The sequence below is a fragment of the Malania oleifera genome, chromosome 9 (genome assembly GCF_029873635.1).
Source record: "Malania oleifera isolate guangnan ecotype guangnan chromosome 9, ASM2987363v1, whole genome shotgun sequence".
Taxonomy (NCBI): domain Eukaryota; kingdom Viridiplantae; phylum Streptophyta; class Magnoliopsida; order Santalales; family Ximeniaceae; genus Malania; species Malania oleifera.
In genome coordinates, this window is record NC_080425.1 from 77,178,030 (window position 1) to 77,199,816 (window position 21,787).

Consider the following 21,787-nt stretch of genomic DNA (forward strand, 5'->3'; position numbering starts at 1 on the left):
AATATTAGTAAAGAAGTTTCGCTGCTAGCTTAGCCAAGCCTGATAATAATACGAACTAAGCTACTTCACTTGAATTAATCTCTTCTGGTTTCTTCTTTTGTTCAACAGTTTCCGTGGAAGTAAACAGTATAGAGTAGTTGTGTATTTCTTTTGGTGAATTTAAGGTACTGATTGTGCGAGCATTTATTGTCTCGTTTGTTACCAGGTGTAGTCGTTGATGTGTCTGAAGCCACCGATAAGTACCACAAGGAATCAAATTATCCAGCGACGGTAAGGATTTTATATAATTACGTAATATTGAGGGTCCTTAGTTGTTATTGTTGTTTTTTTTTTTTTATAAATTTTTTTCGGTGGATTTCTTTGTCTTCATACTAAATGAAATATCAAACGTATTGTAAGTTATAAATGGCTAGCAAGGTGTTTTAAGGTGTAATTTAAGGTTTACACATGTTTGTTCAATCTGATGAATCAGGTTGTCTATTTTCTCTCTCCTTTTTTTTTTTTTAAGGACCATATCCGAAAGAGTTTGATGCGGCATTACCCAGTTGAGCCCAATCATGTTTTAAATTTCCATTTACGTTGATTTTGGGAGCATGAATTTTGGATTTGAGTTTGGGTGAATTTGGATAAATTTCAATTCAATTTTATAGTACATCAAATCCAAATCCAAATCCTCACAAATACAAATCCAGGCCTCTCCAAAACATAGGGTTATGTGTTTTAGTTTTACGCTCTCTTTTAACACCATATGTAACATGATAACTGGTAATGGCAACTTGGGTGGAGAATAGTGGCTTATGGTTGTATTCCCTGCCTATAAATGAGCAGTAACACGCTTGATGTGAAAAATTAAAGTGTTTTAAGTACCTTAAAAGATGCTTATTTGATTTTTTTCCCCAGAATTTGCAAGCATGAGCTTGAGGAAGTAAGTAGTCTAACCTACCGTTCTATGTTCTACTTTTCCATCTGTGTTGATAGAATGGGTGATAGTATCTTTTATACATATGGGTGCTTTAGAGTATCATAAGAATTTGAAGTCCCTAAATCTCTATGTTGATACTGCATTCGTACACTGGTAATGTATCTTTGCCCATGAGAAGTGAAGAGGCTGAAAATGATGACATGGTTATATATAAACAGTCCCAGTGTGCTCCAAATGACCAAACTCCTATAAATATAAAGCCGTTGGATACAATAACTCATGAAATTCGTAGAAATGAAGTTTTGCCTTCATGACTAAGTTACTGTTCCAATTAATGTGTTCCCTGGGCAGATTCCTTCTCAATTAGGGAGTTCATATTTTCTTGCTTCAGATCCAGATTTATCTGGGTCTCCTCCTCGGCGTGTGCCTCCTCCAGTTGATATGAACGAGAAAACTAATCATCCATCACACTCTTCTATTGTTGAGGATAATGCTATATGCGGGGAAGAAACTGGTGTTAAATGTGCAGCCCCAACAGTTGCACGTTCAAAAGTTGTGGAAAATGTTGGTTTTCCTTCATTAGGTTTACCCATCCTTAAAACAGGTACAATTGTTCTATTTTTTTTTTCCTTGGTAGTTGAAAATTTGATGCAATATGAATTTAACTAAATGATTTTGCCATTTTTCTTAGGAGAATATTAGTTCAATTATTCTTTCTTGACTTATACATATTTCTTGTTAAAAAATTATTTTCTGACTTACATCAGTTTCATTTATTGAGTAGACTGATACATACTTTTAGGTCTTTTGAAGGATTGTCGGATGATGACTTGCGGGAAACAGCCTATGAAGTATTTCTGGCAGCTACTGTATCTTCTGGGTAAACTATCACTCTTTTAACTGTTTTTGTGCATTAGTGACTAACGTCTATGCTTCACATGAAGGTGCACTTCCCTTTCATCATTTCAGTATGTCCACCACTTAATGTGACACTTGGGTTTAATTTTCTTTTTTTATTTATTTTTATTTTATTGTCTTCGCTCTCTCATTAATTGCTGTTTACACAACCAGGATTGAAGTACATTCAGTTGAGGATAGGATGAAAGAGAGAAGTCCTAAATTTCTGACCAGGCTGAAGAGTAAAAAGGAGAAAGTACATTTACAATCTCAATATTTGGAAAGACATTCAGAAATAATTGACATTATACGTGTTCAAATGCAGGCAAGCTGTTATGCCCTCCTTTGGCGTTCACTGCAATTCCTATGTGCATGCATCTGGTTACACTCATGTTTAAACTTAAAAGGTGTATTTTTATGAACTACACTTATCAAAAAGAATAAAGTGGGCTAGATGGTACTTTTAGGCTCAACATATTTGTTTACCTTGTTGTAGTGCTAAAAAATTCATATATTTATATATAGTTATATAATTGTGCGACTAGAAAAGGTAATAAAAAAGAAGAATGTCACAGCACATACGAGTGGTCATAAATTGATTAATGTAGAAAGCTGTATAATTAGAATGTTAGCACAGCATTCAGATTTCAGAAAGAAACACCTTGCTTGCTCCCTGTTAGATGTTATTTATAACAGTCTACAAGTTTTTAATGCCTTGGTGTATCAGTACTGGCGATAAATGTTATGATGCCAATACAATACAGGATCCTCGGTCAAAAAATAAGCTTACTTGATGTGACAATAAGGAATAATCTCCCTATATTCTACCTAGTATTATTATTAGTATTATAATTTTGATGAAATTACTATCAGTTTGTTTTGCTTAAGATAAGGGTGAAAGAACTGATTTCAAACAGACTTTAGCTATTCTGATAATTCATTATTACACAACGTTGAAAGGAAATTGTAACTAACCGAAACTGTTTTCAACATCTTGTTCTTGAGATTCTTATTGTAAATGAAATTGTCAATTATTTCTTTGCTAAAAAGCATGAAACTATTATGGCCTTCAGCAATTATGCTAAGAACTTTTTATTTTCATCGGATGTTGATTAACATTTTATGTCCTTAATGCGTAATGTTAACAAAGTAGCTAAAGATAGCTCATCAAAAAATGATTAAACAAGGATGCAAGGGTGAATAAGAAAGTTGTACGACTCTTGGCGCTGACATTCAACTGTATATACCTCAAAAAGATATGAAGAAAAGGCATACTGATACAGAATTTGTTTAGCCTTTTTGATGTGAGGCTGATGTTTAACCACATAGAAGGCCTTTTTTATGCGTACAATTACAATTCTTGGTGAACAAAAGAATAGTTTTAAAAACCTAAACAAACTTATATTACTTTCCTAAAAAGAGATATTGTAACATCTAAAAGATAAGATCCCAATAAAAAATCCTAAATAAAAAAAATGAAAAATAAAATTGATTCACTATGCTGACTATATATCAATCTTTGTCAGTTGAATAAAGAAATCAACCTAATTTTACCTTCTTCATCTTCATCCCTGGAATACTCAGTTGCATTCATAGTCTGATCATTAGTAGAGCCCTCCAGTCTTAGACTTGGCTTCATGATCTTCAAGAGTCTCCACTACAAGTTCTGGAACATTACCAACAAACCAAAATGGATCCCAGATAGTATGGCAGATTCATGGTCAGATCCTTTTTTACAGAAAACTCTTTCCCATTGGGAACAAAATGAATAAATAGCAGCAAAACACATATGAAAAAAGCAGCCCTGACAAAGGCTGCTTTTCCTGCTTCAGAGGCAATGCATGGGAAGATTTGAATGTGTGATAATGCTTGAAACCTGGAGAAAAGGAGCTGCCTGTCATCAACAGGTGTTTTTTGTGTGTAATAATGCTGAATCTGTTTACCACATCTTCCTGCACTGCCCCTGGACCGGGAACTTTTGGAGCATGGCCTTTTCATTGCCCAGGCAGCTGTGGGCCACTGCCAGCTTTATAAGAGAGGAATTATGGACTCGGAAAGGTTTCTTAGCCGCTAAAGAGAAGGTTAAAGTTTTGACCCTCATCCCCTTTGCCATCTTATGATGTGTTTAGAAGGAAAGAAATAGGAGAGCCTTTGAAGGAGTGGTTACGCCCTTTCAGATTAGTACATTCCAGCAGATTGCTGCTGTTATGAGCTGACACAGTGGACTGTTTTTGATTGATCCTCTTGTAATTATTGATTTTTGCGGCACCCTGCAGTGCTGGTGATTATTTTTGTTTTTTGTATTGGGGTTGCATCCCTTTTGAGTAAGATATTATTTATTGATTAAAAAATGTCTTCACTATGGGTTTGTAGGATAACTGTACTTGGAGTTTTAGTTCTGCCCGCAATTGTAACGGTCGATTCAAAAGCATTCAACCTTCTTTGGCTCAGGCATCTTTTTTGGGGGTAGGAGGTGGCTCATGTGGACCTGACATTTCCTTATAACTGTCCTTACAATATTTGCTCTTTTTCTTGGCAGTTGTAGCAAAAGCAGCAGCTTGATCAACCGAGTTGAGGTCGTAGAATTGTAGCACAATGTGTAGGCCATAGTGAAGTCCTCCAATGTACCAATTAATATGTTAGCGTGCATCTTCATCAAAAGAACAAGCAACCAATTTTTGAAACTCAAGCACGTATGTTTCAATATCAGTATCATGTTTAGCTTGCACTCACAGCTTGACTGAAATACATCATCTGCTCATAATTGATTGAAATTACTTTTTTAGCCCATCAGATGCCTTGTAAGAAGATTCCACTCAGAAATTGGAGCTTGTCTCTGAAGTTGGCACTGAACAATGGGACTATTCCACCAGATACATGTGAGCCCCTTGAGACTAATGGCTGCTGTACCAATGTTTTCTTCTTGGTGGACACCTCGAAAATAAAATCTCTGGTTTTCTCTCTCCTGCCTCAAGCAAAGCGACCCTGATTTGGTTTGCTAGAAGCCTGCGCCGAAGTAGGTAGCCTATTATGGAATGGACAATATTGCGTTGCGAGAAGAAACATCAATGTCCACAAGTTCCTTTTGTTTTCTACTTCAAATTTTAAAAAGTGGAAATCTTGGACTCAGAAGCATCAAACATCGAACTAATAGACAATCTGATTTTGAAATGTAACAACCTAAGAGTTGAGAGAAGCTATCTGAGAGGTTAATTCTTGGATTTTTTATTTTATTAATTTATTTTTTTCAGTTCGTTCCTTCCACTCTTACCTTTGAGTCCTTTTTTGGGCAACTGTTTGTTTGTCACAATTTTTTTTTCTGTTAGGCTTTTGGATCCTTGTTCATGAAACCATTTTGGTCCAATTTGAGTAGACTGGTTAAGTCTGACTCAATTGAACTGGTTTGGTCTGGGTCTTTTAAATTTTAGTTCTTCGTTTGGTGTGGCTTTTTTTTTTTAGCTTCCTCAAAGCAAGTGGAATAGGGTTTTGGCATCATTCTATGCTTGGCCTGGCTGTCTGGAGGAAGGTTGAAGATTGCTTCCTGGTTCAGCATGTCTGCAAATGATGACAAGGGCCCTTGAATGAGGTCAGTGACAATGAGCCACTAATCCATAATGGGAGGTTTTTGATCGTGAGCCTTGCAAATGATAACAAGGGCTTAGGATTCAGGTTGACAGTGACAGGATTATGTTAATCGATGACAAAACAAGATGAAGGTCTTTGAGTCAAAAAGCCTTGCAACTGACAGGAAGAGCATATGAGTAAGGTTGATAACAAAAGAAGATGAAGGTCTTTGATTGCTTCAAATGGCTTTGACTAAGTTGGCAATTCTGTGTTTAGGTTTGATGTGGGTTGAGGTGGTTAGGGTTGATGAGGGTTTGAAGGAGTTGGGTTGCACAAAAATATTTCCCCCCCTTGGTGATGGGAAAGGGATGCAGTGGTTAAAGGAATGGAGGCTAGTGTTTGCTAACAGTGGTACTGGACATTGGTGGTGGTTGGGATGGAAAGGATATGGCTATGGATCAACAACAAAGGAAGAAGCAGAGGCATAGCATGACAATTTAAGTTGGAATTGCAAATCCTATGAGTTTTAGTGAAAGCTTGTAGACTATCCTGTTAAATACTAACTACAGCAGTGATTTGAGTTAAAATTTTGAGTCCTTTCAAATAACACTGACAATTGCCTCAAACCATTGTCCAATTACAAAATAAATGTAATTTTAACCTGAATAATGACTAAATAGGAGGTCTTTTATATGCTTACAACGAGAACAAAAAGATAGCTTTAAAAACTTAATAGACTTAATTACTACTTAGGAATACTCTAAGATGCAAATGGTATGATTTCAATAAAAATATCCTAATAGGAATACTCTTAAGATGCAAATGATATGATTTCAATAAAAATATCCTAAAGAAATGAAAAAAAAAATTCTCCATGCTGATTGCATCGCCTTTATTGTTGACACTGAATGAGTAAGAATTGATATACTATTGAAATTTTATGCATGGAATTTGCAACTTTAGTCATTACTTTTTAAGTACATGAATTCTGTGTTATAATGGATGTTTTTGTCATTTTGGTTCTATTTTGTATGAGATGTCAGAAGGATGTCCTGTTGTGGCTTTGCATTACATTCCACCTTCATTTTTTTGATATGTTGCGGGAGCAAAAGACCCTCAAATTACCTCCTGAACTTATAGTTGATTTCTCAGATTTTGAAGGAGGAGAAAAGACAGGTTGCTTTAATTTCTCTATGTAACTTTGGGAATAGCTTACCATGATTGACCAGTGTAGTTAATATGTTGACAGTGGAAGCTGGTTTCCTACTTATTTGCTTTGTTATAATATTCAGTCGCATAACCACTGCTGCCAAATCTTTTTTCTGTTTTTTTTTGTTCATCCTGCCATAGCTTCTTATATATTGTCTCCCCAACTAGATTTCAAAAGCTGTGGATTCATGCATCAGGAAAAGGCTGATGCAGTTAGCTTCAAGGAAGACATATGGACAAATTGATGTTCCTCAAATCTCATTGTGGCTTTTGAGTGGCATGTCGAAGTCTAATTTCCTTAATGAGAAGTTATACATGCAGTGGAAAATGAGACAGGTACTTATTTAACTTTGTTTATTACTTTAAAAATGAATTCTTCCACTTGTAGAAGAATAAATTAGTTTATTGTGCCCATATTCAACATAGTAGGGTGTATTGGAATGGCACCTTTCCATTTTCTCTAGCATTTAAGTAAAAAGTATGTTCCATCATAGGTATATGAAGATTTTTCATGAATCATGATTGGGTACCTTCTCAAATGCTTAGGTATGGGTATGTTTTTCAGTTTTCCTGAAATGACAGTTTTTCAAATTTTATATCATGAATGGAGATGGTTGCCATTGTCCCTAATGGCTATGTTCAATATGATGGAATTTTATATTTGAATGCTATAGGTCTAATCAGGAGGGTGGTTTGGGTCTTGGAAATTTTCTGGCTAAAAGCATGGCTCTCGTAGCCAATGGCTTTGGAGGTTCTCACCAGAGGATTCTTCCTTGTGGCATAGAGTTGTTAAAAGCAAGTTTGGACTAGACAAGAATTGGTGGGATTCTAATTTGGGATCTAGATGCTCTTCGGAAAGTCCATGGAAAGCTATTTTTCAGATTTTCCCCCCTCTTTATTACTAAGGGTTGCAATATGCACTTTAGAAGAGATCTTTGGTTGGGGAACTTTGTTTTGTCCATCTCTTTTCGTGCCTTTTCATTTGAGTTCAGGGGTGAATGATTCCTTCATTTACTGTTGATCCAGGCGCTCCTTTACCTTATTGGGGTTTTCACTTCTTGATGTCCTTGAATGATAGGGAGACGGAAGAGTTATCCTCTTTCTTAGTCTTGCTGAATAACTGTCGGGTCTCTTTGGAAGTGGATAGTTGCCTACTTGGTCCTGGTCTTTGGATTCCTCAGAGGTTTTCCTCGCAAATCTTTTTTGAGAATTTTTGACTAGTACTGATTCTTCCTTTCATCTTTATACAGCTTTTTGGAAAGACCAAAGTCCCCACCTAAAATCAAGTCTTCTCTCCGGTTGTTTGCACTTAATATATTCAATACAATAACTTGCTGCAGATTAGGAGACCTTTGAAGGCTCTCTCTCCAGATGTTTGTGTGTTTCACTTTAAGTGTTCATAATCTGCGTCACAACTTTTTATGCATTGCGATTCTGCTTAGACGATATGACAAGCTATTCAATTATTTCGGAGAATGTTGGGTTTCTCTAGAGACAGTGGAGGATTTTTTGGCAGTTTCTTTTGTTGATTTTGGTGGGAAAAAGGAAAGGGCAGTGTTATGAAGTGTGCTTTCTTTGCATTATTTTGGGGGCTGTTTATGGAACATAATGCGTGTATTTTCTTCGGGAAGAAGTTTTCATTTCTTCCGGTTTGGAGAAGATTCATTATTTGGCTTGTCTTTGGTGTGTGGGTCATGGGAACTTTAAGGGACTGAGCTTTTTGGATATTCAGCGTGGCTGGCATTTTTTGTTCAATTGTTAGATTGTGCTAGTTTTTTTTGTTTTGTTCTCTTTGCCATCTGGTTTGTCCTTTGTTTTTCATCTGAATCATCCAAGATTTTGTTAAGGAGATGTCTTATTGTTTCCTATCTAAATTATCCCTGATTTTGTTAAGGATGTTGAAGTACATTGTCACTTTGTTCAGGAGAAACTTGTGCAGAAGCTCTTTTCAATCACTTATGTGAAGTCTGATTTGCAGCTTACTGATTTATTCACCTAACCCTTGGGAGGTGCTTGTGTGAAATTCATTTGTAACAAGCTAGGAGCTTATGATATATATGCTCTAGCTTGAGGGGGAGTATTAATGATTATTTTGGTCATTTAACATTATTAGTATGTGCTAGAGTTGTGTTAATAATTGTGAGTTAGTAAGGGTATTACAGTTTGATATGTACTTGACAATTAATGAAATAAAGGAAAAGACCCATCATTGAGATTAGGTCATACTTGAATAGGGAGAGAGAGACTGGTGGTTTCTCATCTTCAGATTGTTGATGACACCATTTTTTTGGATGTTCATAGCCTTTCTTGCAGGAGAACTTTTGGTATTCTTCATGTTGTTGAGAGGGTGTTGCTTAAAATTAGTACGGGGAGGAGTGATTTAGCGGCTATTAATGTGCTTGTTGAGTGTGCTATGGAGTGGGCTTATGAGGTGGGTTCTGGTCTACTGGATTGGCCTTTGACTTTCGTTGGGGTCCTTTTGGGGGCAATCCTAGATTTGGGGATTTTTGGAATCTGGTTGTGGAAAGGGTGACAAAGCAATTAGATGGTTGGAAGGGGGAATCTCTTCTCTCTTTTCGGGGGGGGGGGGGGGGTGGGCTAAAATTACTCTTATTTAGGATTGTTTATTTAGTATCCCGTTGTATTTCTTGTCTGTTTTAAAAATTCATGCAGGGATAGGCGGGATAGCTAGCAAAGTTTAGAGAATTATGAGAGGTTTCTTGTGGTCTGGAGTGAGGGTTCATAGGTACCATTTTAGTGAGCTTGGATGAGGTTTGCAGGTCCAATAAAGGAGAGAGGGCTGGGACTTGGTGAGTTGGTGTCTAAAAACACCGCTCTTTTAGCTAAATGGTTATGATGTTTTCTCCTAGAAGATTCTTCCCGTAGGCATGGAGTTATTAGAAGTAAGTTTGGGTTGAGTGAGAATGGTTGGGATATCAATGCTAGTTTAAGATGTTCCTTGGGGAGTCTATGAAGGTCTATTTCTTTGTCCTTTATTCACTTCCCGTGCCAAATTTGAGGTAGGGAGGGGTTCTTGGATTCGTTTTTTAGAAAGACCTTTGGTTGGGGAATGTTGTACTATCCACATCCTTTCCTCGTCTTTTCCGTTTGAGCTCAAGGCAGAATGGTGTTATCTCTATTTTTTGCTGGCGGTTTGAGTAGTCCTTGGGTTTCTTGGACTGTCCACTTCTGGAGAGCTCTTAGTGACAGGGAGATGGTGGATTTGTCATCCTTGTTGTCCTTATCGTAATCTTTCTTCAAGGAGGGATGTTCATTCTTGGTCTTTGGATCATTCGGGGGTGTATTCTTGCAAATCATTCTTTGAATTCTTGATACGGTTCAATTTTTTATTTCCTGTCTGGTCTATTATTTGGAAGGCCAAGGTACCCCCAAAAATTAAGGCTTTTGTTTGGTTGGTTGTGCTCAATAAAATCAATACTAACAACTTTTTGTAGATCAGGAGACTTTTGAAGGCTCTTTCTCCTGACGTTTATGTGCTCTGTTATAAGGACTCTGCGACAGCTTCTCATGTTTTTTTGCATTGCAAATTTGCTTGGAGGATTTGGAACAAGTTATTTGGTGTTTTGGGTGAGACTTGGGTGTGTCCTATGTTGATGAAGGACTTGTTAGCTACTTCTTTCGCAGGTTTTGCTAAGAGGAAAGATACAGAAGCACTGTGGAAATGTAGAATATTTGCAGTTTTGTGGGAGTTATGGGTGCATGGATCTTTTCTGGGAGAATGCTGAATTGGATGCTGGTTTGGGAAAAAAACCCTTTAAATGGCCTCTTTGTGATGTGTCGGATTTGGATTTCTTAGGGAGCTAGCTTTCTGGATTTACAGTGAGATTGGAGGAATCTTCTAGCTTGATAGAAATTGAAGATGATGTAATGCATAGAGTTAAAGCAGGTTGGGTAAAATGGAGAAGTGCTTCAAGTGTGCTTTGTGATCGTAGAATACCCTTAAAATTGAAAGGGAAATTTTATAGGAAAGCTATAAGACCAGCTATGCTATATGGATTAGAATGTTGGGCGACGAAGAAACATAATATCCAAAAAGTAAAAGTTGCCGAGATGAGAATGCTTAGATGGATGAGTGGTATAACATTGAAAGATAAATTAAAGAATAAACATATTCGTGGTAAGTTAGGTGTAACTCTTATAGAAGATAAGATTAGGAAGGGATGACTCAGACGGTATGGACACTTGCAACGTAGGCCACATAGTGTACCTGTGAGGAAGAGTGACTTAGTTACTGTGGGGGGCAGTAGAAGGGTTAGGGGTAGACCTAAAATAATTTGGGAGGAAATTGTGAGTAAGGGTTTAATATCCTTGAATCTATCAAAATAAATGGTCCATGATTGCATAAATTGGCGGAAAATGATTCATATAGCCGACTCCACCTAGTGGGACTAAGGCTTGGTTTTGTTGTTATTGTTGTATTGGAGGAATCTTCTAGCTTGATGCTTATTTATTTATTATTCTTTGTTGTTTTTGGTTTTCCTTTCTTGTAGTTTGTTTCAGAATTTTCTCAAGAGATGTCTTTTTCTCTTTTGTGTAAATTCTTTTCCTATTAATGAAGTCTTCTTTTGCTATCAAAAAAATGTTGAAGAGGCTCATCTTTTGTCCAAATATCTATTAATTAGACTTGGCTCCTTGACTGGGTGTGCTTGTGTGCACTTGACATGACACGACATTGACTCCGGTGTGAAATGAAATATGGTTTTCTATGGCATTCCATCCCTGTGAAGAGGAGGCAAGAAGTAGAATAAGTTGTTGCTGTTTGTTCTCTTTGTGTGTGTGTGTGTGTGTGTGTTTTAATGTACACAAAGATCAATACTAAGGAAGATTTCTGACCCAAGGCATGTGTGTGTGTGAAACTATAATGTATATGAAGATCAATGTTAGTTAGGATTTCTGACCCAAAGCAAAATGATTATTTTTTTGATTACTGACAAATGATGATACTTTTTAATATTGGCCTATAATGATATATGCAAATGTCATTGATGGAAACTAATCGTAAATAAAATTGAAAATTACTATGTAATGTGGTTTGAGAATTGGTTTTATCAAGAATTTCTTGACTGTTATGTCACATCAAGCCTACATGTGCGTGTATATATATATATATATATGGCTTTGTATGAAGTCCAAGCATATTGATGGCTTAGCCCCCTTGATTGTAATAGAGGCATGGTCTGATACCAAGTAGGGGATGAGCTACCTGAATACCAGCATGTTCAGCCCCAAAATTTATGCGTTTGAGCAGAAAATATGAGCCTGAACTTGAGTTTGGGATGAGATTGAGCTAATTTAACAGCTTGAGTTTGACCAACCTGAAGTGTTTTTGTTTATTCTGGTTTTTACATATGTTATTAATGTTGGGTTGAAATAAAAAATATCACTAGGTAACTAATAATCTAGTTAACATATTAGTTAAAATTTAAGGTTTTAGATTTTAAATTAAGTTTAAAGTATAAATTCACCTAATAATAAGCATTGGGCCCAACTTGCTGGAAAACTATAGACTGAGCTTCTGTGTGGCGTGCCTTTTTTTATATTTTATTTTGTATTTGGGTTAAGTTTGAATGGAGCTTCTTTGAACTCAATGTGACCAACAGGGCTAGTGCTGTATTCTGTTGATGAGGCTTACTTCATTCAAACATCTGTTAACTGGATTCTGCACCTCAGCACCTTCATAAGACGTAGCTGTGTCCACATGGCATGATCACGACGTAGACAATGGTGCTGTATTGGGTTGTACATGGCATCCAACCCCTCCCAACATAAAATTAGACACCTTTTTGCCTAATTGATGATGTTCTATATTGGGGAATATAAGGGATCATACGGCTAGAAAATTATCCATGCCTGCCACTGATCACCAAGTCCAAGTAATATGGATCCTAACCAAACTACAAATAATGCTTGAAAGGGTTCTGAAATGTTTTTATGCTAACTATAGTTGATATCTAATTAATTCTTTATTTTATGTGTCGAAGTATGGGAAAGTAATTTATTCAAGGAATTGAATTTTTCTGGTCTTCTGTTACAATTTGGTCTTTCTATTCTTGCAGGTAAGTATTCTAGAAGAGCTTCTCTATTTTTCTAATATTACAATAGAGGAACAATGTACTATTAAAAGTTCTCTTGATAATATTAGAAATGCAAAGGTATGCCATTTTAGTTGGTTTATGACACTCTGATAGCTGCAAATTCTATTTTTCATTGACACTTGTTAATTTTGACGTTTCTATGGATATTTACTGTTATTTCATTAAATTATAATATACTTACTAGGTTATTACTTCTTGTAGGAGCGTGACACCACAACGTCACCTTCTGAACATGCTGAGGTCTTATTAGCTATTATAGCAGTTGCTTCAAAATTTTCATCTGTTCCTGGACAATTTGGTATCCCGGGCGAAACTTGTTATTGGACTGCTGGATATCACTTGAATATCAGACTTTATGAGAAACTGCTCTTTGGTGTGTTTGACATTCTTGAAGAAGGCTCGTTCATTCTGGTATATGTTTTCTTCTCTTATTTCTGGTTGCTGAAACTTCAGTGATATGTACTGCTGGGTAAACTTTGAGTGACATTCTGTTACATGGGATCTTTGTTAGGAAGCTGATGAAATCCTCGCACTTTTCAAGTTGACTTGGTCTACTTTGGGCATCACTCCGAAACTACATAGTGCATTATATGGTTGGGTGCTTTTTCAACAGGTGGACATTTTATTTAAACAATGTATTGTGTTAGACAATAGCAGAACATGTTGGTTTTATATGTTTGTATTCTGAATTCTAGTTATGATTATCTGGAAGTGTTTCAAATTTTTTATTTAGGATAATGCTTTGGGACATACGTCCATAATACAAAATCATTGAAATGTATTATTGGGTGCAATATCACAGATGGAGAAGAGTGTGTCTTTCTCTCGATGCCATCTTAAGATTCATTTGGTATGAGGCTCATATATTGATGGATCAATATGCTTAAATGCCTTATTTTAGAATCTGCATGTTGGCATTGTGAGCTTTGATGCAATAGTGGTTGCAGATCAACTGTCAATCACATTTTCCTCCAAGTTAGTTATTGCAGAGTACAATAAATTATGCTGCCGAATAGATCCATGCATCTAGTCCTCTGATGAGTTGTTCTCTATTAGTGGATCAATTTAAGGGAAAAAATACTCTCAAATGTTATTATTTTTTGTATTGTTTTGAGTACAAGTTCTCCTGATATTGTTTTATTTAGGAAACTAAACTTAAAAAGGTGGATGGGAAGGTGTTAGTAGTATATGGGAGGGGGACTTTGAAGTGGGACTTTCTTCCTTCCCAAGGTGCTTCAGTGGGGATTTGATTATTTGGGATACTCGTTCCGTTGGTAAGGTAGATAGCTTACTTTTTTCTTTCCTTTGTTCATTTTGTTAAATATTAGAGGTAGAGGTCAGTGGTAGGTTTCATCTGTGTATCTAGGTCAGCATTCATATAATTTTTTTTGGAAGAGATTTATGCACCTTTTGGGTTTTGTTTGCCTATAGTTGGGTGCGTTTTTAATGTGGTTAGGTTCCCTAGTGAGAAGAAAAGGGGAGGTTGTTTTACTTACAATGAGTAATTTTAATAGGTATATTAGTTACTGGGTTAAGGGACTTTCAAAGAGATAATGTCTTATCTTCTTGGTTGGAAGAGGACCATTGCTAGTCATTTGTATAAGTTCTTATTTTGTGGTGAGTGGGTCTGAATCTTTCAGTTGGTTTTGTCTAAGCTGTGTTTGTTCATTTTCTCTATTTTATTAGAGTCTAGAAAGGTTAGGTGTGGGTCTGATGCCGTTTAGGTTTTAAAATATGAGGCTCAATTATAAGTCTTTTCTGTCTTTGGGAGAGATTCTTGGAATGGGGTTTATAGGGGTTGGCGCGGTTTTAGTTTTATAAGAAAGCTTAACAGACTTAAGGTTGTGTTGAAGAGGCAGAATGTAGTAGTTTTTGGAGACAATAGAATTAAGAAATTAGTATTTTGCGGGATTTATTTGTTCGATAGGAAAGAGGAGGAAGGTTTGCTTTCAGTGGTTGAGGAGGTTAAGAGGGTGGGTTTAATTATTGAGTTAGAAGCGGTTATTTTTAGGGAATTGAGGAGTTGGAGACAAGAGACTAAGTACAAGTGGGTAAGAGAGGGTGATTGTAATTCTCATCTCTTTCATAGCTTGGCTATTGGTAAATGGAGAAGGAGTGTTATTAATGAGTTGTAGGTGAGAGAGGGAGAGCTTATTTCTGATCCTGATTTTATAGTGAGTTGATAGATTTTTTCTGCAAATTTTGTTTTCTGAGGAGGGTGGAGATAGGCCAATGATTGAGGGTTTGGAGTGAATCCAATTTTTTTGGATCAGGAATCTTGGTTGGTGAGGCTTTTTTTGAGGAAAGTGAGGTTCTGCAGGTTGTGTTTGAGATGGGTAGGGATAAGGTGCCTGGTTCGGGGCTTTAATATGGCTTTCTTCCAGTGTTGTGGATGTGATTAGATTGGATTTAATAAAGATTGTTAAGGAACTCTTTCTTAATGGTGTTTTGAGCAAGAGTATTAATTCTACTTTCATCACTTTGGTGCCTAAGGTTAGAATGGATGTAATGAGGATTTTTGAGGAGTTATTTTTTAATGCTGTTTTGAGCAAGAGTATTAATTCTACTTTTATCACTTTGATGCCTAAGAAGAGTAAATCTTTGCATGTTGCTGATTTTTGGCATTTTACTCTGGTAACTAGTGTGTGTAAGATTATTGCTAAGGTGCTAACCTATAGGCTGAGTTTAGTTACAAGAAGTACGATCAAGCTCAGAGTGCTTTTGTGGGGTTAGGCAGATTGTTGATACTATTTTAGTAGTTAATGAGGTTATGGAGGATGTTAGGAGGAATAAAAGGAGAGGTGTAGTGTTTAAAGTGGATTTTGAAAAGGCTTATGATTGCGTAAATTTCCTGGATAGGATTTTGGAGAAGAAATATTTTGGGGTTAGGTGGGATGAGGGGTTGTTTATGTAGTACTTCTTTTCCTATTATTATCAAATGGGAAGCCTACGCATGGTTGACAACTTCGATTTCAGCGGGTATTAGGCTAGGATGCCCTTCGTCCCCCTTTTTGTTTGTCTTGGTTGTTGACTGTTTGAGTAGATTGATATCTAGGGCGGTTGAGAGGGTTTGTGAGAGGTATTGGAGTGGTAGTAAGAGGATCATAATTTCTCATCTTCATTTTGCAAATGATACCATCTTCTTCTTAAGAGTTTCTAGATGTGCCCACCATTTTGTAGATTTCCAAGTATGTTACTGGGTTAAGAGTGAATTTTGGGAAAAAATGTGATTGCAGTTATTAATATTTAGCAGGATGTGCTTCCTTGATTGGCCTTTGTTGTACTTAGTGGTTCTGTGTGGTGGTAATCCTAGGTTTTGGGCTTTTGGGCTTCCATCATTGGGAAGGCATCTAAGCGTCTTTATGGGTGGAAGGGTGCTCTTTTTTCTTTAAGTGGTAGGTAACTCTTAAATCTTGTCTTTCTAGCATTCCTCTTTACTTTTTATCTATTTTTAAAGTTTGTGTTTGGGTGGCTAGGACTATTAAGAGAATGAGAGATTATCTGTTGTCTGGAGCGGGGGAGAAGAAAAATTATTTGGTTAGATGTGACTATGTGAGGTGTTGTGTAGGTCTAAGAAAGGAGAGGGTTTAGGTCTTGGGAATTTGGTGTCTAAAAACATTGTCTTAACAAGTAAATGGGGATGGAGGTTTCCTTTAAAGGAGAAGTCACTTTGGCATATAAAAGTAAATCTGGTTACAAGGAAATGGATGGATACTAAAGTAGGTTTTAGATCTTCTTGTGAGAGTCTTTGGAGATTTACATCTCAGCTTTATCCAAATGTTATTCCTAATACCAAATTTGAGGTGGGCAATGGGATGAGTATTCGTTTTTGAGTAGACTCTTGGGTGGAGGATTTGGCTCTTTTCATGTTGTTTCCTTGATTGTATTGTCTTTCTTCAACACTTGGGGTGGAGGATTTGGCTCTTTTCATGTTGTTTCCTTGATTGAATTGTCTTTCTTCATCACATAATGGCCCTATTTCTTCTTTTCTTCTTTCTAACAGGGAGAATTTTTTGTGTGATTTTCATTTCCATATGATCTTTGAATGATAGTGAGGTGGAGGAGCTTGCATAATTGTTGAATTTTTTGGAGGATTGCTCTCCATCCAATATTGAGTACATGAGGAAGTGGGTGCTGGAGTCTTCAGGAGAATTTTCTTGCAATTCTTTCTTTGAGTTCTTGATCCGATTCTTCCATATGATTTGGAAGGCCAAAGTCCCTGTAAAATTAATTCTTCTATTTGGTTGGTTTTTCTTAATAGAGTTAACACTAATAAGCTGTTGCAGAGTAGGAGGCCTTCTAACGCATTATCTCCGGACATGTGTGTTCTTTGCTTTGGTGGTTCTGAATCTGCCTCTCATTTGTTTTTGCTTTGTTCTTGGAGGTTGGAACAGTTTATTTGGTTTTATTGGGGAAAGTTGGGTTTGTCTGGAGTTTGTGGAGGATATGTTAGCTATTTATATTTTGGGGTTCAGAAGGAGCAAAGACAAACCTGCTCTATAGATGTGATTTGTTTGCTGCATTGTGGCTATTTGGATGGAAAGGAATGACCACATTTTTAAGAGGAAGAAGATTCTTGGGTTTTGTTTGGCTGTTGCTGCTGGTTGTTTCAGGGGATTATGTCTTGAAGATGATCAGCGTGGGTTGGTCAGCTGTTTTGTATTAATTGTTATGCTTTCCTGCTTTAGTTTTTCTATTTTATTTATTTATTTACTTTTTTGGTAGGATTCCTTTTCTCTTATATTGTATATTCTTTCTCAATTAATTTACTTCTCCTTTTGCGATTTAAAAAAAGTATTATGATATCATTGTAATTGTACAATTCATGTAAAATAATTGGTCCATTTTGAAATTTGTTTCTTGGGCCTAAACACGAGTTTTTTGAAGAAAGTAGTGCCTTTGAGCATGGAGTTTGAAAGGCTCAAGACAATGTTTAAAGAAGTCTTTAAACCTCATATTTAATGAAAAATTGGGTAGCATTGCTCATGCCACAATTTTTTTTTTTTTTTTGAAAGAATGAAGGAGGACAAAAGGAGCTCCATTGGAGGTTTGTGGGTTTTAAGAAGGTCCAAAATCTACTTTTTTTTTTCATATAAAATTAGAAGTTCAAAAATTTGGCAAGCATTTTGAAATTTATTCAAAATTTTCCAAAATCATGCAATACCAAGGTCACTAGGCTCTCACGCAATATTGAAGGTCTGCTAGGGCATGTTTACACAACTGTACCTCCACATTTGGAGAAATTCCTTCCGTGATTTGAACGCATGACATTGAGGTTAGGTGTAACATCCTTACTTTTAGGATAACTTGCCCTCTTGGGAATATCACTAAATATGGGCTGAAAAATCGCAAATGAGTAATTGAGATGCGGTTTCCACAAAGTTCAGAAATTTTGGTATTTTTCAGTGAAGTTCTGTACTTTGATCATGTGAAACTTTTGTTTTAGTCCATTTTTGGGTAGGAAAATGGTGTTTTTAAGTCTTTATGGGCACATAATTCAAATTTTTATCATTTATACAATTGTAGATTGTGAATTCTCCACTTGATCTAAAAGCTTAAGCTGCTAGGTTGTGGACCAACAATGCATATCCGGTCTGAACACTCCCCTTACATATGCAGCCTGGTTGCACATGGAGAGATAGACAAGTATTGATAATGTGAAACTTAGTTGCAGCCCAACTTCTGTGGTGGAGGGCATATTTGTGGTTAGTAAGCCTGGGCAAGCCTCCTGCCAAGTAATGGCTCAAGCATGGTGGGCTAGTTGTTGGGCTAGTGGGTTGGCCTTGATTGTCACAAGTAACATCCATTAAATGAAATCAAGATAATTTTTAACAGATGATAAATGTGAGCAAGAATAATTGAACCCAGGGCCAGCCTCCTGCCATGTAATGGCTTAAGCATGGTGGTCTAGTTGTTGGGTTAGTGGGTTGGCCTTGATTGTCACAAATAACAGCCATTAAATGAGATCATGATAATTTTTAACAGATGATGAACGTGAGCAAGAAGAATTGGACTCTGGACCTCCTTGGAACCATGATTCAATATTAAGGCATGACTTGACTAGAGAAGCTTAAGCTGTTGGGCATTGAGCCACATTGTATATTGTGCCTTAACGTATATATTCCTTGAGAATGGGACTTTTGAAGACTTAAGAACTCTTGCTAGTGAAGTTGCTCTGTTACATGGGGCGTGCATTGCCTATTTTATATTTGCTTCATCAGAAATCAGAATAATTTCTTGTGCTGAAAAATTGAAGTCGAATCATCATTGTCGTCGCGTTGTTGTTATCATTAATAAATATTATTATTATTTTTTGGGGGATGGGGGATGGGGGGTGGGGCAGAAATAAGAACTGGATAGGGAGAAGGATGTTAGAAAAGCTTGATTGGGGTTCTAAAGATTGATGCAACAGGTGTTTGAGCTAGGTTTTGCCTTTTGAAGATCTGAGAATGATGAAAGGGTTCTAGGGATGGTCCTGATAAGAATTTTGTTTGTTAATAGAGATTTCGGGATCTTATGTTTGCTGTTTGTAGCCTGAAGGTTGTTTATCATTATTGATAGGGACCCTCGAAAATTATTTATCAGTATTCACCGGTGGCTTATGAATTGCGGTGTTCGCTTACTTTGTTGTGATGCACTTTATTGCTATCTTTTCAGATTGTGTTGTTGTATTTAGATATGTGCATGTGCTCATTCATGCTTATGTGCAATGTTTTTGCATACATGAATGAGTAATGCTATTCTTCATGGGCCTGTGACCATCATGGGCTTATGTCGCAGGAGGAGAGTGGTGTAATGAGCTTTTGCACAAATTTCTCCTAAACAAAGTGGTGGAAAATTTCAATGTGTTTTGTTCACTCATGGAAGACTTAGTTGGAGGCAATATGAATAGCAAGTAGCAACTTGGTTATCACTTATCACACATCAGCTCCACATACCAAGAATGTGGAAAACCTAGTTCTCCTAAAATGGTCTTCAACCAAAAAAGTTCATATGCAGTGCAGGCCATGGCCTTATACTCTAGCTTAGCACTTGAGTTTTCTTACTCTTCCTAGGAACCAAATTGCCCAATAAAGATATAATACCGGGTTGTAGATCTTCTATCGGAAGATGACATGGCCTAATATGCATTTGTATATCCTTGAATATAAGCGTGACCTTTTATGCTGATGTAAGAGATCTCTTCTAAGTGCTCCTTTGAGATTCCTCAAGATATGAATTACTGCATCCCAATGACTTGTTCTTTGAGAATCAAGAAGTTAACAACATTTGTTAGGAAAGATATGTTCAGTTGAGTGACTTGAAGATAATTTAACTTTTCAACAAGTCTCTGGTCTAATTTGTGGGTTGGGCAACAATCATCCATATCTAGCACTAACTTATTGTTAAGATCCATGGGTGTATCAACAAGTTTGGATTTTATTAGCCCAGTCTCATTTGGAAGATGAAGAACATACTTTCTCTTTGACAATTTGGTTCCCATACATGATCTCGACACTTCTATAACCAATAAGTACTTCAATGGTTGCAAATATTTAATTTGAAACTTGGTTTGTAGGAAATGCTTAGGTCTTGGATACCTTGATCATCATCACAATATCATCCACATACACGATAAGCAGAATCTTGTAGGATGGAGCATGAGAAAATGCAAAGTGAGGCCAAGCTCAAATACTACAACACTCAATTTACCAAACCATGCTCTACGAGACTGTTTTAAACGATAAAAGGATTTTTTGAGTTGAAACACTAAGTCAGACTCCCTTGAGCAACAAGCCTAGGTGGTTGCTTGATATAGACCTCCTTATGAAGATTATCATGTATGAAAGCTTTCTTCATATGTAATCGATATAGAGGCTAGTGATAAATTATGGCTAAGGAATTGAACAAATGTACCAAGGCAAATTGGTGATTGGAAAGAATAATTCAAACCATACACCTGAGTATAATCCCTTAGGAACAAGGCTGGACCTTCAACAAGCCATGGAACCATTTGGATTGACTTTCTTAGTGTACACCTAGTGACAATCAACCACATACTTATCAGGCGGAAGAGGTACCAAATCCCAAGTATTGGTATCATATAGTGTATGCATCTCTTCAACCATTGCAGTTCACCTAGATTGGGATAGGGCTTTAGAAATAGATTTTGGAAAAGCAACGGAAGATAGAGTATTAACAAAACAGTAATATGAGGGTGGCAAGAAATCATAACAAACAAAATTAGAGATTGGATGTTGGATACAATAATACATGTGCATTTACCTTTCCAGACAACTATAAGAGGATAAACATCTTAGGAAATAAGGTCATTTGATGAGGGAACTAGAGGCGTAGAAGTTAGAGGAGGTTCTCCTTCCTTGAGTCCCTGTGTGTACACGTGTAAATTGGGATGATCCTAAGATGATGACTCAAATTGGATGAAAATGATGTAGGAGGATTGGGCACATATAATAGTTTAGGATCTAGAAGGCTAGGTAGAGGAAGGAACTCATCAAGGTCAACATAACTCAGGGACTCAGAATAGTGTGCTGCAGACTCAAAAAAAGTGACATCAACAGAGACAAAGAATTGGTGTAAAATAGGTCTATAACATTGATATCCCTTCTTAGTATATGAATAGCCAAGAAAAATACATTTGATAGCATGAGGATCCAACTTGTCCATTCTTGGATTTAGCAGACGGACAAAGGACATGCAGCCAAATATACACAGAGAAAGTGAGATAAAAAATTCCTTAAGGAAGATAATTTGATAAGGGATTTTACCTCTAAGGATAGAGGATGGCATTTTATTGATGAGAGAGCAAGTAGTGAGCACGATATCACTCCAAAAAACTTTAGGACATTCATTTGATACAATAGTGTACGAGTGACTTCGAAAATATGCCTGTTTTTGTGCTTTGAAACTCCATTTTGTTGTGGAATGTGGGCACAAGATCACTGATGGATCACGTCAGATTTATCAAATAGGTATTCATTTGGGTACTGAAATACTCATTAGCATCATCACTTTGAGATATCTTGATTGGCTCATCAGTTTTATTGTGTAGCAATGGAATATATTGGAATCCACAGCT

At 36.7% G+C, this 21,787-nt stretch overlaps 1 protein-coding gene across 2 annotated transcripts in view; it reads left to right on the forward strand.

The window, feature by feature from the left end:
• LOC131164125 (protein unc-13 homolog) overlaps positions 1 to 21,787 on the forward strand; it is a 105,253-nt gene that overhangs the window by 355 nt on the left and 83,111 nt on the right. Inside the window, exons 2-9 of one of the 2 annotated variants that reach the window (XM_058121099.1) lie at positions 206 to 270; positions 1,274 to 1,526; positions 1,736 to 1,802; positions 1,994 to 2,144; positions 6,761 to 6,928; positions 12,670 to 12,765; positions 12,910 to 13,119; positions 13,220 to 13,321. In XM_058121099.1, the coding sequence (XP_057977082.1) occupies positions 206 to 270; positions 1,274 to 1,526; positions 1,736 to 1,802; positions 1,994 to 2,144; positions 6,761 to 6,928; positions 12,670 to 12,765; positions 12,910 to 13,119; positions 13,220 to 13,321 (1,112 nt within the window). Of the gene's footprint in view, positions 1 to 205; positions 271 to 1,273; positions 1,527 to 1,724; positions 1,803 to 1,993; positions 2,145 to 6,760; positions 6,929 to 12,669; positions 12,766 to 12,909; positions 13,120 to 13,219; positions 13,322 to 21,787 lie in introns of those variants that run through there. The other variant, XM_058121100.1, reaches the window with a different exon arrangement.